This window comes from Chiroxiphia lanceolata, chromosome 13, assembly GCF_009829145.1.
Source record: "Chiroxiphia lanceolata isolate bChiLan1 chromosome 13, bChiLan1.pri, whole genome shotgun sequence".
Taxonomy (NCBI): Eukaryota; Metazoa; Chordata; class Aves; order Passeriformes; family Pipridae; genus Chiroxiphia; species Chiroxiphia lanceolata.
In genome coordinates this window covers 14,647,107-14,662,619 of record NC_045649.1, presented here as the reverse complement: position 1 = coordinate 14,662,619, position 15,513 = coordinate 14,647,107, and the positions used below count along the sequence as shown (strand labels likewise).

The following is a 15,513-nucleotide window of genomic DNA, read 5'->3' as shown; positions in this document are numbered from 1 at the left end:
TCCGGTCCGGAGACACCCTGGGAAGAGGTACCACTCAGCAGGTTTTGTATTTGGCTATTTTTTTGTCTCCAGCCGACTACTGTAAACCTAAGTGATGCCTCAGACCTCACCGACGCGCCTCTCGGGGAGACGGTCATCATTCTCCAGGCACGCTCTGTCATCATTTGTTGCAAAAGCAATTCACAGTTTTTATATAAGGTTAAAGAAGACATTTAAATCCAAGCAATTCATTTCCCAGTCTGACAAGTGACTTACACTTTCCCCAGCTAGGCGGCATCGCATTAGCTCAGTGTCTATATGCTTTGCATCTCTATTTGAGCTCTGCAGGAAAACAAGCGTGCCACAGAGAGGGGAGCTGGCACAGGCACAGAGGCTGCCGCGGGCCACCCTGCTGGCACAGGGGACGGAGGCTGGAGAGGATGACGTGCCCTGCACAGTAGGGCAACACATCCCGCAAGTCCTGCTTTACCCCACTCCTTGTACAGCCCCGTTTGGCACCAGGAAGGTGTCTTGCACTGAGGGGAGGCTATAGAATGAACTGGCTTATGCTGGGGAAATGCAGCTGAAAAATTTAGTCTAAAGCCTGCCCTCGTGCCAAGTGGCTTGCTAGGGGGAGGGGAAAGGAGATGCAAGATTTAACTCTGCTTCATGCATTTTAATTACTACATCTGACTGAAAACGTCTTGCTGAGCTCCAGATATAGACAGATGTTGTACAAGTACAACAAGAAGTTGTACATTTGTATATGCAGACTGATATCAGCTTAACATACCAACAGAGAGAGGTGTATCCCTCATGCCTTTCTCTGCACTATCAGAGAGCAGAGGCTCTCCCACCTTTTACAATGATTCCTAGCTCAGTCTACAGAAGCACAAGGTTTTTGCTTGTCCACACTTCATACTAAAGCTATTTTCACTGGCTTTCTGGGGACCTCACTGAGGATTTTGTGGTGGGACGTTTATCACTTTCTATTTACAATCCTTTAAGCACTGATGTTTTTTTCCCCCCCGAGATGAAAGTCCCCCATGGTGCATACCCTGTAGTCCTGCATCCCACGGAGGGCCTGGGCACACCAGTGCTTCCTACCAGTTGCTGGCACTGGGTAGAGGAAGCAGTCTCCTCTCTGGGGCTGCTGAGTTTATTTTGATCACCTCTAAGCACGTTGCAATCAATGAAGAGATATATCTCCATAGCAATGTATTACCTTGCTCCTGCTGCCAGGGACACTGATGGCTAATTCGTGTGCAAGTTCTCTGGCTGGTTCTTTAAGGTACCACCACTGGATTTCCAAGGAGTAAGAGGTGGATCCGCTGGCTCGGAAAGCACAAGGCATCTCAATATCATCTCCCTCCCTAACAGTCACATCTTTGGGAACTTCAGTAAAGGTAGCTGGGAGGGGAAGATAGAGTTACAAGGGCTGGTTAACGGGAGACATTAAAAGACAAGATCAGTCCTTTTCAGCGTAACGTGAGCTGCTTCAGCTCAAGGGCTACGCGCTGACCGAGACACGGGTTTCATGTAGCCCAGTGACCGCAGAGCAAACGGAGCATCCAGCACTGCGCACCCGGGGCAGGGCAGGGCCAAGCTGGTCCCCGCCACCCTGCAGCCGCGGCTCCAACGGGAAAGTCTGAAGAGGATCTTAAACCGCCTCGTCCTCCCAAGAAAGCTCTCGGCTTTCAGAGCTACCGGTGTCCCACTGCCCCCTCCCGCAGACGGGCGCGGGGACTGTCCCGGGCTGCGCGCCCGCCGCGCCCCGCTCCGTTCCGCTCCGCGCTGCCGGCAGCTGCGACCCAACAGTGCCACCTTGTTCTGCCAGAGCCCGCCCGGGCAGCTCCCTGCCCCCAGCCCCCAGCCCCCAGTACTGCCGCTGGGAACGAGCCGGGGACGACGGGTCCCTCGGCACCTGCCGGCGGGAGCGGCGCGGCCGGAGCTCAGCCCCGACGGCCCCGCAGCCCCCCGCCAGCAAGTGGTGCCCGGAGCGGCGGATCGCCGCAGGGAGAGGCGAAAGTTCCCTACTCACCGGTGACAATGAACAGCAGAGGCGCGTTGAACATCAGGTAACAGAGGGTGCAGAACAGCCCCCGACTTTCCATCGCATCGATGTGGGCTGCGGGCGGCGGCCGGGCTGGGGGCGCAGCCGGGCACGCCTCAATCCATCGCACACAGCGGGCCGGGGCAGGGCTCCTTCCCAAAAAGCCAAAGCCACCCGGCTAACCCTTGGTTTGCGGAGAAGCAACTATAAAATCCACAGCCGACCGCTCAAACTCGCTCGCAGGTGGAAGCGACGTCCCTGGGAATGCAGCAAATAAATCGCGTCCCGGTCCTTCGCTCCGCCGCGGGCGGGATTCAACTGCCCTGCGCTGCGTGGGGGCTCCCGCAGCCCGCAAGCGAGGAGGCGGCGCCGGGCGCCCCTCCGAGCCCCATCCCCGTGCCCGGCCCGCGCTCGGGGATCCCGCGGGGAGACACGGACGAGGCTCCGCTCCCTCCGCCCGGGCAGCGCCCGTCGCGGCGCCGGGCTCAGGCTCAGCCCCTGCGCGGCGGGGGCGGCGGCAGCCCCGGGCCCGCCTCTCCCCGCACGGGCGATGCGCGGCGGCCCCGGCCGCAGCTGCCCCGCGGGCCCGGCCCCCGCCCCGCGGCCGCGCCCCGCACCGCCCACCGCGGCAGGCACCGCCCCGCAGCCCCCGCACCGCCCGCGGTGCCGCTCGGGCTCACCGGGACTCGCCGTCCCGTCCCCTCCGCAAGTACCTGCGAGGCACCTGAACGCAGAGCAATAAGAGCGATGCTGCTATCTGCGGCATCCCCATCCACGTCTGGGGGTCCTCAGCTGATGGCTCGGTTGCTGTCAGGGCTTCCACACTCGCTGTGTTTATTACTTGTTAAAATACATTAAGGGAAAAAAAAAAACCCACCCAAACCACCATAACTATCGACTTGGAAAACAGCTATCATAAAAAGAAAATGTTTCCATGGATCAGCTGTTTCTCAGGCAAAATGTCCCCAATTAAAAAATAGCACTGCTCAAAAGTCATCAGTAAAGTCATTTACAGTGAGTAGCAAACACAAACAGAGCTTGATTTTTGCAGTAAGTAATGCAAGGGAGCTGTATTTTAGTAAATTTGAAGTGCCTTTCTAAAATATTTGCCCTTTCCCTGCCCTGGAATTCCATTAGAAGTTACCATTTTGTTCAGCCACAACTTCATTTAATCACTGGGATGGCCTGGGAAGTGTGCTGCAGAAAATTTACTTTATATTTTTAATGGTTTCATTCTGTAGCATAAAAAAAATGTTGAATGTGTTAGCTGGATACATGAAGATTTCTATGGAACAAATTATTTAGAAACATTCACTTTTTGAATAACTAAATCAGACCAGTTTTTAAATGGGTGCTAGTCTCTTATCTCCCCAGCTAACTGACTCCCTGTCTGATCAGACACACTGCTGGAGGCTTAAGCAGTTGGGCACTGCTGTCTGCTGGCTTCCTGCTAGGAAAACCCTCCTGCAAGGTTTCCATCAGGAAGTTTCAGTAAAACTCACACAATCCTGAAGAATACTGAAACTGCATCAAATCAATATTTCCTGCTGTAGACTTTTTTCTTCAGAGCATTTTTCAGCCGTTCCTACTGATCATACCATGACCTGAATCCTGTGACAGTGCCCTGACAAGGCTATGACAACTTTCCTTGCCTTTCTCCATATTGGTTACTGGGAGCCTAAATCCTCCCCCCAGGCAGGAGGAGTCAGTCCCTGCCAATCACAAAAAACCTTTATTGTAAAAACTAGTAAACACCATTAAAATGAAATAGTCTAATAATCACCTACACTTTGCTTTTGCACCCAAAAGCTCAGTGTGCTCCATGCAGTAAGTAAGAAGCATTCCTTCTTTTCACATGTGGCCTCAAGCCATGTAGCACTGCAGAGTCCCCATGTAGCTCTTCACCTACCAGGCCACGTGAAGGCAGGGAAAGGCCATTAGGACAGACATACCTGAGGAAGTAAATCCAGCAGCCACTCCACTCAGCAGCACAAGGCTTTCAGTCAAATCCCAAGACTGGGTTAGGTGGGTCCTCTGCTAGTGAGGCAATTCCATGACTGTGTGACCTCTGCACTAGGATTGATTAGAAAATTCCTATTAGATAAAGAGAATCAAAACAGAAATAATTTTAATGTAAAATTAGTAGTGGAAAATCATGTTTTAAACACTTTTACTCCAGTTTTTATTAAAATTGATGTTTAAAAATTTCTTTGGAAATTGCTACATCGTGAAAATTTATAACAGCTGGGAAAGTAAAAATACTCTTTGTATGTTGAATTTTGTTTCTTAGAGATAAAAATAAGTAATAAAAATGAAAGGGAAGGCATATGCATCTAAAATTAGTTCTATTTTAATAAATCTAAGGTTGTTATTCTAGCAATAGTGTTGCTGAATTGAAGACAGTACTATCTTGAATGTTTCTTTTAATTTATAACATGAAGCTTTCAGTATTTATTACCCTCCAAATTTGATTTTATATGTAGCAGCTGAACATTGAAGTGCTCATATCTTTGTATTCAATTAAAGTAAGGAATTAGGAACTCAAACATGTTTTTCACAATCTTAAGTTAGAGTAATTCAAGACTCTTTTTATGTTCTCCTGTTCTACTAAAACTATAATGGGGGACTATTGTGCTCTACACTCACTAGCAAGTACTCTGTGCAAATCATCTTGCTCTTAGGATCATAACAATCTTTGAAGTCATTTATTGATTCAATCCTGCCAACAAAAGGGGCTTTGGCAGTGCAGAAGCTTTCACCTGGCTGCACTCATACCCCTAACAGGGGATGAATGGCAGGAGTAGCACAGGTAGAATCTCCCTTTGCAGTTGCTGATCCTGCAGCATCATCCACACCAGCAATTCTCAGTGAAATCAGGGAAACTATTCAGGTGCTTAAAGCAAAGGCTGTGTTTTGCTGATGACTGTATTTTTTTGCTGCAGCTGTCAGTCAGATAGCAGATAGGTAACAATATTTTAGACTTGTGCAAAATGAAGTGGGTTGTTTTCATGGAGAAATCCTACGGCATTTCCATAGCTTTCCCCTTCCAAATCTGATTGTAGTAGAGAAGATTCTCTCTGCTGTAGGATAAGCCAAAACACTGTTCTGGTAACAGGACACTTCCTCACGTAATCCATGTGACTTCATCCCTCAACCATTCCCGAGGAGATGGTGGCAGGGAGAAGCTCTGAAATTCCCTTCCTGGCTCCTAAGCATCTTTCCAGGGAAGCCAGAAGGAGTCTGAAGGGACCATTGGACGAAACCAGCAGAATTTCTCCTGAAGGGACAGTCATCTTTGTCATCTCTGATCCCATTCTTATACTCCACTGACAGCCCAAATCCTCCTTTGATAGGAGATGCAGGAGCACCACTGACCTCAGGAGGAGATGGATAATTAGCAGTGGATGAGTGTCTGGCACTTTAGGCAGACACTGAGACTCACAGGACTGGTAGTGGCAGACCTCTTTTGATGTTGCTGGACCATGTTTTATAGCAACTCATGAAATCCCTGAAGTGATTCCAGCACTGTGTAGCTGATGACATTTAAGAACATTTCTCCCTGGATTTTTTTTAAATCACTAGCAGCTCCATTATTTGAATAACCAAAATACTTTCTAATGGCTGCTTGAGGAGCCTTTAATTCATACCCCACTGTTTGGAGTTAATCCATTCAGAAATTAAAACAGTGCAGGGCATCTTTGGAAAGGAGCAAGCTGCAAAAAATCCAGTTTTACACACACAAAGCATATATGATGGGCTATACTTTGAGTTGGTGCAAAAGCACAGTAACCTACTTGATGTGACGTGGTATTCCTACCACATTTAAGCAACGTTCATCTGTGCCCTAAATCCTCTGGCAGAAACAAGTCCTGTTCAACACTCTGTGCTTAGATTTTTGTCAGGGTTTTTTTTGTCTCATTTTTCTCATTAGGCTGACATATTTTCATAGTCACAGGGGGCCAGTTTTGCTTCTAGTGACAGAAAGTAAATGTTTTTGCACACGACTGCTGTGGACATGGAGGGCAGTCCTGGCCCTCTCCTCCTGTGGTGGATCTGGCAGTGCTGCCACTCTCAGCTCACAGGCAGGGCTCCAGCAGGCTCTGGGGCTCAGGGTATGTCCCCAGGAACCTGAAAGTGCTGGTGGCTTGCTGAGTGGCTTCTGCAAACTGTATTACTGTATATCTTTACAAAATAGACGAGGGGCAGAAGTGAATATTGAATGTAAAGAAACCTGAAAAAGCAAGAAGAGAGAGACATAAAATGTTCACATCTCTGCTTCTAGCACGGTGACCTTCACTGTGGAGCTTCTGTCTCAGGGTAGCTCATAACAACAGGCTGGCAACTACCAGCCTCATTGCCTCTAAAATGTCACTGGTTTAACATCAAATCAAGAGGTATAATTGCATTTTTTCTTCCTTCTCCCCACCCCATAAATTCCAGTCCTGATCAGGCCCAAACCAAACTGACAGCGTATTTGTGTTCCCGTAAGAAGTCTTCAAAAGGTCACAAAAACTGCAAGTTCAAAGGCCTGGATTGTTTTCAATATACACAATGACTCTCCTATTTCCCATCTGCACTGCCTTGAAGTTATTCCAGGATCCAGGTGATATGCAGAAGCCTAACACAGTGTTTGAGAAAGAACTGATTGGTCTCATATGAGGAATTTCTGGGTTAGAACTGTCAGACTGTGCTATCTTTTTGCTTTATCCATCCTTACTCTGGACAAGCGACATTTCCACCAAAAAGCTTCATTTTACTTTCCATGAAACTGATTAAGATAGAAAACATGTTTCTGCATTCTGGCCAGGCACAGCTCTCACTTTATGCACCAAATGCATTTTTCACTGTCTTCAGTTTCTACTTTCGTTTTTTTATCTTATATTCTTTGTTGAATGATCTAACAGGATGAGATGCTTATGCAAGAACATATGGAAAGAGAAGGCAACATATATTCATAATAATGCAACGAAATCTCATGTTCTAGTACATCATGCTTACAGTAAAACCAAGGGCAGTCAGAAAATCAGATTATTCCAAACTGTAAAATTTATCTGAAATTTATGGTATATAGTCTGTTTCAATAAAAGACATGTTGCTGGCTGCCTAACAGACAGGAGTATAAGATGGCATGAGAAGACAACATGTAAAAATCTGTCAGGTCCATCAGCATGTGAGGTTGCCATTTGGCAGCTCATCCTGCAGCAGATGGGAGCTGCTGATCCTCCACTGCTCAGTGCAACCCCTGCATACGAAAGGGATCTGGTAAATTTATTGGGAAGAGCTTGAATGAGATGGATCACCTGGAGGCAGAGAGCAGAGTAAAAGCCAACTCAGCTCAGTCCTGGGAATTACAGAAAATACCCTGCTTTGCAGAAGTATGCTAAATACAGGGAAGCAGCCAAAATTCAACATTACCATGAAAAACTTAACTCCAAGATGTCCCAGAAGTGCCTGACAGTCTGGAGGTGAGTATTGTTTGCCTGTAAAGTGTCTCTACCTATACACTGTGATTACTCCCTTTGAGTGATGTGTTTATGTTTAACTTACACCAGAATCTGTATAAAGTATATTAAATCACCATATTGCAATACCTTGTATTATTATAAAATAATATTTTATAGATTATAAGTTAACATTTATTCCTCTTCTGGGTAAGAAGTAATATAATCATCTTTTGAAAGAGATGAACACATTGGCAAAACTCAATACACACCATATTTGGGTCTACAAAATAATTCTAACAATTGTTTATCAACATCCTGATTCCTCACATTCTGAAAGCAGTATAACTACTGGGGAATTGAAAACAAAATACTATTAGCAAAGACTGAAAAAAGAACGCTACAAAAAACATTACTAAAAACCAACATTAAGTCCAGGAGAGAACAGCACTGAGTTAAGCAATACCTTATATTTTCTACTGGGCTCACAGAAATTAGTAACATCTCCCATGTAGAAAACTGACATGTGTTTGACCTCAAAGAACTCTCAGTACCTCATATGGAAATAAATCCATGTAAGAAAACAACAGATCAGCCAAGATCTGCAGTGAACTATTAAACGTTTAGGCCTCAGTTCTGCAAATGTTTCTTTGTGAGATGCAATATAAATGTCTCAACAATCTCCAAATGTAAAGGGTGAGGAGATATATGTGCAATATTATAAAGAAGAATACATGTTTTCCATGTGTAAAACTGGAGAGTTTGCTTAACTTTGTAAAAAAGCTGACTCTTTCTCCTTTCCTTTACTTTATTTGCGTTGCCAGGATCACATCATGCTAGGCTCTCCACCAGTTCGAAGCTAGAAAAATCTAAATAATTAGAAATTTATGTCACATCTACCCAGTTCTTTTAGAGAGATTCAATGAATGACTGGAGAATTAGTATAATTACTGTAACATCACAGATACTAAGCAAATAAAGCCTGATTAACTAGAGGTGTGGAAGTGAGTTTTATTTGCTTAGGATGCACTGATTTATTCTACTATCCTTTTTTTTTTAAATAATAAATATGTCATAAACTATTGGAAGAAAAAAAAGTTGCTGTTAAAAAATCATGCTTTGCATCCCCCTGGTCAAGAGTTGAAGCTAAAGGTACTAGAAAATTTTTTGATTGAATGTGGTTGCATTAGTTTTCCTGATTTGGCTGTTAGGCAGCTCGGAAATGAGCCACCATGGCAGAGAGGAATCTGCTCCTGCAGAAGTGAGGGAGGGAGCTGAGTCAGCAGGACCTGCAGCATCCTCTGCAGCACAATGGTCTCTGTTTCCTGGCCTCACCACAATGACTACCCAGGTACAAGGGTAACCTTCCTGTGCTCACCTATGGGCCTTTTCCAGGACCAACTGTTTTAAAAACTGTTTAACATGCAATGCTTTTTATTTTATACAGATCTATATTTCTCTACATATATATAGTATATATATAGGTACATGGTATTCAGAGTGGTTGAGCTTTAAATTATTTATAAGACTTTCTATATTAAATACCTTTATAAATACCACTTAAGGTGTGAGAACATAAGGGAATACTCCAAATGGATGTGAGTTACTGCAGCTGGCAGTTCAGGGTTTGAGTCCATAGCATGTCAACATACCACGTCTTTGAATCATGGGTGAGTGAGACAGCAAGAGAAAAGATGTTGACAGTGTGAATCTGGCTAGCTGTTAAAGCCAAAATCATGACCTTTGTTAAATCAGTGTAATCAGGAAATGTACAGAAATCCCATCTTTCCATTTAATTCTAGGGCATAAAAGATCAGAGTGCAAAGAAAAGAAAAGTTCAAGTAGGACAAGAATTTATGGTAAATATAAAACACATACAACATGGAAAGTCATATTGGGTACAAGTATCTTGTATTAAGCACACTATGTGTGGGCTGATGCACAGAAAGGCTTCTAAGTATTCAATTAATTTTCCTTTACGGATCAAGACTGTATTTTTATTTTTAAGGAATTGTCTTCATCTGCTCTCTGCCTAAACCACAAAAACCTATCCACTTAATAAAAGAATGGAACACAACTCATTGAAGCCAACAGTTTCAAGAAGCATCCATTAATTTTGGATGCTTCTGGTTTTAGATGTCTGTCTTAATGAGCTTGAATGTAAACATGCTCTTAATAATTCTGCCAAAAACGAGGCTAATAAGTCGATGTCTTCGTTTATCAAGTGAAACACCTGACCTCATGCTGTACAGATGAATTAGATGCTCTGACTTAATCATTTATATTACTTTTCTTTGTATGAAATAAAAAGAAACCTTGGGCCAGATTCCCTGTTCTGTTCCCATTCCTCTCAGCATTCCTGGCATGGGGAGAAAGCAGAAAGCAGCCTGGATGGAGCTGCCAGCAGAGCACCTCGGCAGCCTGCAGCAGTCTGACTGAGAGGGAGTCACCTCCACACCCCTCCCATCACAGCTGGATTTTGTGGAACGGAGAAGGGAATGTGAAAGGATATGTATTTTTGGTTTGCAGACAACCCCTTCATTAATAATGTACCTCCCCAGTCTGTTGGTCAATCAACTCGTTACCCACTGTTTCAGAAGGACTGTTAGAGACTATGGCTCCTAAATTAGAGTTGAAATGACTGCTTGGTTCAGGCGGGATCAGTTACCTGCTGGTGTTTCCTCAGTGCTCGTGGGAGTTAGAAAGCTGCACAGCTGATGGGTGGGTAAGTAAGGAGTAAGTGCTGAACTGGGGAGTGACACTGAGGAAGTTTGGCTATGGCTTGTTGACACATTAACATTTTATGGACATGGTAGGAAGGACTCAGACTGAAGAAAAATCCATCCAGAAAACTGATGCTTATCCCCCCAAATGAAAGGAACCAGCCAGTGGGTGTGTCAGGCAGATGCTGGCAGCCGGCTGTGAAGGGTTGTGTTCAGAGCTTGGAAACAGGGACCACTCCAGGCAGTGACCTGAGAAACTGATGGATGGCAGTGATTCCTCTCTCCGCTTCTTGACTTCTGGCTGGCGAGGTTGGAGCCAGCTCCTGGCTGTGCTGAATTTTCTCTTGGGTAATTTTCCTGCAGTGCACAGATGTAAAGCAATTTTTCTCAGAGGAGAAGGAGTTGCACAGCCCCAAAGGACCAACAGTATGCAGGAACGGGAGTCTCTCCCCCTTCTCCAAAGAGATTGTGGCATCAGAAGACCTGGGGAGATGCTGCCACAAGCAAAAGAGAGAAGATGGGAACTAAAAGGCAGATTTTTCTTGATTCCACATCCTTCATGTGCAGACTATGATGTTTTTTTCTCTGTGTTTTCAGGGAAATGAGATTAAAAATAATAATTTCTCACCTCCCTTATCCCAAGATCTGAACTGGTTAACTTCTGGCAGGTCATCCCTTTATACAGATTCTAATAAGGAACACCAAAACCCAACCTCAGCAGCATTTGGTAGGTGTGGATTAGAAGTTGTGCATTACAGAGCGATAACTAATAATTTTCAGCAGACAGGAGTTTGTCAGGTGTAAAGAGAGTGGGCAGAAAATACTGGCTGTAGACAAAGCCCAATATTCAGAAGAGGTATTGCCAATGGAAAGTCTGGGAAGATGGGTTCACGGAAACACTCTGGAGAGTTTAACTTTTACAAAAATTTCAATAAGGTTTTGCTAGTTTAAAATAATGATAATGACCACAGCAGAAATACACAAGTCCCAGCAATTAATTTGCAAAAGCATCCTGGAAGAATCTGAGACAAAATATCTTCATTGAATGAATCTTTAGAGGTGAGCAAATAATTCTAACAAAGTGTTTCAGGGACAAATAGTTCTATTTGGAGAGTTTTAGAATAAAACTGCAACACACATTTGTTCAAAGTGGCTCCTGTCAGGGATAGGCACATGTCTGACTTCAGGTGCTCCTTCTATGAAAGCTCTAATGATTGTCAGGAGGCAAAGTTAGGTAATAACACATAGATACCAAAATTCAGACACATAAATATGTTTCACCCTGCCTTGTCTCTTATCTGGGTGAGAGTCCTGATGTTCAGATGTGATTTTTCTCTGATTTAGACCTTCTACAGGGTGAAGAATGTTGAGCAGGATGATTATTTCTCAAGCTGTAATTCAGTCGTGTCCAGTTCACTGCAGGCAGTCATTCAAAGGCAGAGGCAGGTATCCAGGTGAATTGGAAAGGAGAGACTTCATAGCATGCTCGGAATTAATTTGGTCTCTGGGACTCGGGCTGTAGGGCTGACATTTGTGAGGCATTTCAGGGCAGCTGCCCGGTGGGCAGTGGTCACGGTGCTGGGGGACTGCAGCTCCAGCCCAGATGTGCCCAGGCACGTCCTGCCCGAGCCCCAGGGACCTGCAGCCTGCTCAGATCAGCACCTGCCTCCAGCATAGTGCAGTGATAGGAAGAAGATAAAGGTATGTATTTGATTAGCCACAGAATAAATCATAAGCAGAAAGGTATTTGAAGTAAATGGTAACAACTCTGTAAACATTCTAGAATTCAAATGTTTAGAGAAGCTTAAATATTAAGGCTTTTACTTCAATAATCTGAGATTAATCTGCTATGTAAAAATAGATGTTTGTTTAAATAAATTGACTACACTGCTAGTTAGAGATAGAGATTTCCATTGTTCAGAAGGTCTGCCTTATTTTGATCTGTTTTAGGAGATAATCCTGATAATCCTGTATAAAGTTGACTATAATATCTGTTCTCTCTTAGAGCTCTTTGCATGCAGCAGCGATCCTGCTACCACTCACTAGTTTTGGGTACTGTGGAGTTCAGGTTTTCAGGAGGAAATTGGGAAGAAGTTATGAAGGTGTTAACTGCTGTGATAACCAGGACAAATTCAGCCACAACACTGTTAGCAGGTGAACACTGAGAGGAAAACTCCAAGCACTGATTAGGGTTTTCTACCCCAGCAAAATCAGTATTTTTCCTAGAGCTGTGTGTGCATTTACAGTCTATTCCACTGCTTCCAACTTAAGCCACCGTGTGTGGAAGTTCAGCCTGTTTCCCCACCATTACCATTCTGCGTATGGAAGCTCTACGTGGAACGTTTTCTGCTTACCTATTTTTACTGCATCTTCCTTGGCAATGAAGCCTCTCTGAGCTGTGTTTTACACCTCAGAACAAGCCCGTTGGCCAGATGGTTGTTCTGACAAATGGAGAGAAATGTCAGAAGCACTCTTGCATACCTGGGCAGTGAGGCGCACCAGTCCCGCTCCTCGGTGCCAGCACCGGCCACGGCACACGGGACTGAGCACACCTTGCCTTCCTGGCACGAGGGAACAGGCATGGGCACAAAGAACAACCCTCTGGGGACAGTCACTGCATTGGAAAAGGGCTCCTTTGCACTGCCTGGACTACCCAGATGTGTCTCTGAGACCAAAACCTCACCAAAATGTTTTCTGTGTTTTTTTCCTGGATGACACACGTGGCTCTTGCTATAAACAATACCCCCAATAATTTCACAGAAAGCTTTGAATGGGAAACTCCTACTTGGCTTTCAAATAAAAACCTTTCCATGCTTCATCTTAACCTGATTACCAGGATTATACTATCTGCTTGACAAAGTATCATTTTATCTTATGGGTGATGATTTCTCACTGCTGCTTATGATTTTGTACCAAACATTTTCTGCTGTCAGGAAAGGTGTCTCTTAAAGTCCAACTTCATGGCCTTGTTTTGTGGATGAGAAATGCCAAGTCAAGTAGGCAGGACTGGCTGGCTAATGAGACTCGGGTGCAGTGAATAACATTAGCTAATAATTACTGAAAATCCTGATAAGAACAAGCAACATTTTTTTTTGTATCATGAAGCTCTTCTGTTTTCTATAGTTTCTCTGTTAATGTGATACCATCAAGCCAAAAGCAGATCTTTGGAAACCAGAGGCCTGAAGATGGTGGTGGTCATCATGGCTAAAATGGGACACGGGGGCAGTGAGGCCAGGTTGGCCTCCCCAGGGCTGGGTTGCTGCAGCCCATGGGCACTACTCTCATAAAGCCTCCAAAACATCTCAGCTTTTCATGTGTAAAGTTAATTATACCAGAGATGATTAAAAAAGCAGGTAGACTTCTCCTCCAATGTAACTACTACAACGATTTAAGTTTTTAAGATGATGTCATGTCTACTTATTTTTTCTTGCAAGATATCTTTTGTTGTTTTGGCTGTACTTGGATCAACCCATATATCCAGCAACAGCTGCTGGCAGTTATGGCAGTTATTTTTGACCTTTTCCTGAGCAATAGCTGATAGCTTTCCAGACTCTTTGTCTAATGGTAGAGGTTAAGCTAAGACTAAAATGTTCACCTGATTGCACTTGAACTTGTGGCTTACTCAGGTAGAAAAAAACACTGCACTTCTGACACAGAGCTGCTTCCAAAAATACTGAGCAAGTGTTTGGGCTACAACTTTCTGTGCTATTGAGTTGTATTGCACAGAAAATTTTACACGATATTCCACACAGACTGAAAATCACCTTTGTAGTTCATGAAATTTGATACCATAGCTGTTAAAACAAAAATTCAGCTAATGATGCATCTTTTATTCTCCAAATATATTAGATGTCCATGTTATTTATGACTTCTCCAAAGTTTAGTATAGGCTTTAGTATAATCCTGATAATATATGAGGGCACTTTACACAAATGAATGTTTTGGATGTGGTGAATCCACTGTTAATTATAGAAATATCTGTTTACAAATCTAGGATACCACCTGTCCTAAAACTATCCTTTATCTAGCTCTCTGCCTACATTCTGTGCAGCTGTACTTTGCCATTGCACTCCAAGTAAATAGGAGTATGCTACAGTACAAGTTAATGAATAAATGATGAATTACTAAAACTGTCTGACCAAATTATTCAATCTCTTCATCAGGAGTCAGAAATTCTACTTACATTTCTTCATCATCTGCATTTGCTTGTGTATGCTCCCTCAAAGCAGGCTTTTTTGTTACCATTGTTATTACACATTTTAACGGTTGGTTAGATTTGTCAGATTTTTGCAAATTCAGGGAAATGCCAGACTGAGAAAGCACATAAAATGCAGCATTGTTTCTATTGAAGAATTATTATTGTGCTGGTGTTTAGAGGGAAGGAAGAAGGTGTTCCTGATACCACATGCTAAAGCTGCCAAACTGAATGCCAAGAAGCCACTTTTTCTTGGATTCAACAATGGTTTTGGGTCTATCCCTGCCTTTGGAATGGAGGTTTTGTGAGTCTAGTTTTAACGCTCTTCTGTGTAGGGAGTGTATCATATCTTCAGGACAAAGAACCCCATAAACCTTTGGTTTAATTAAACAGTAATGGGGATCCGTTCCTTGATTAGGACATTATGGAAACACCAGCTTGGAGTGGCACAGAGAGTCTGTTATTTTCTCCCAGCTGCTCATTGTCATGATTCACCTCTCATGGCTGATTATCTGAAATTCTCTGGCAGGTGCTCGATGGGCACTATAGCATTTGTGTTTGAAAAACCTGCCTTGCTTCTGCCCACAATCAATTATTTCTAAACCTTTGGTGATGCTTCTCCCCTCAACCCAAGAAGTAAATTTTTCTTCCATTCCTGTAACAAATTCTGCCTTTTATACTTTTTGTGTAAATGTTATTATTGACATTTGTTATGATTGGTAAGTGCAGAGGGTGTGAGGCCTTCTCATGGAACTGAATGGCCTCTTTACCCAACCATCTTACCAGGAAAAGGCTTTCAGGGCACTTGATATTGTTGAATTCCCACTAGGGCCTCCTTCCAACGTGGGATGAGCCAGGAGTGTCACACAGATACACGTGTGAAGCTGTAGCCCCTGCCTGCAGCAGTGAGGGTCAACACACCCAGTGCACCTGGCTGGGTGGGACACAGCAGGGTGGGGCAGACAGGTTTGGGTCATTTATTCCAAATTGTTATACTAAAATTGTATATTTTAAAACAGTGGTTTAGACTCAGTGGGATCACACACATTGGTTTATAACCTCCATCCTCAGGGCACAATGGAGAAGGAGAAGGTGGACTTCAAAGACTGAATTTCAGCTCCT

General features: G+C 44.1%; 1 protein-coding gene across 1 annotated transcript in view; it reads right to left on the bottom strand.

Annotated features, from left to right (window-relative positions):
* The window catches only part of VSTM2B (V-set and transmembrane domain containing 2B), a 141,442-nt gene that overhangs the window by 18,831 nt on the left and 107,098 nt on the right, over positions 1 to 15,513 (bottom strand). Inside the window, exons 3-7 of the mRNA XM_032701390.1 lie at positions 3,985 to 4,126; positions 3,177 to 3,267; positions 2,746 to 2,872; positions 2,021 to 2,290; positions 1,205 to 1,389 (exon numbers count right to left, since the gene is read on the bottom strand). Of these exons, the coding sequence (XP_032557281.1) occupies positions 1,205 to 1,389; positions 2,021 to 2,093 (258 nt within the window). The 5' untranslated portion in view covers positions 2,094 to 2,290; positions 2,746 to 2,872; positions 3,177 to 3,267; positions 3,985 to 4,126. The remainder of the gene's footprint in view (positions 1 to 1,204; positions 1,390 to 2,020; positions 2,291 to 2,745; positions 2,873 to 3,176; positions 3,268 to 3,984; positions 4,127 to 15,513) is intronic.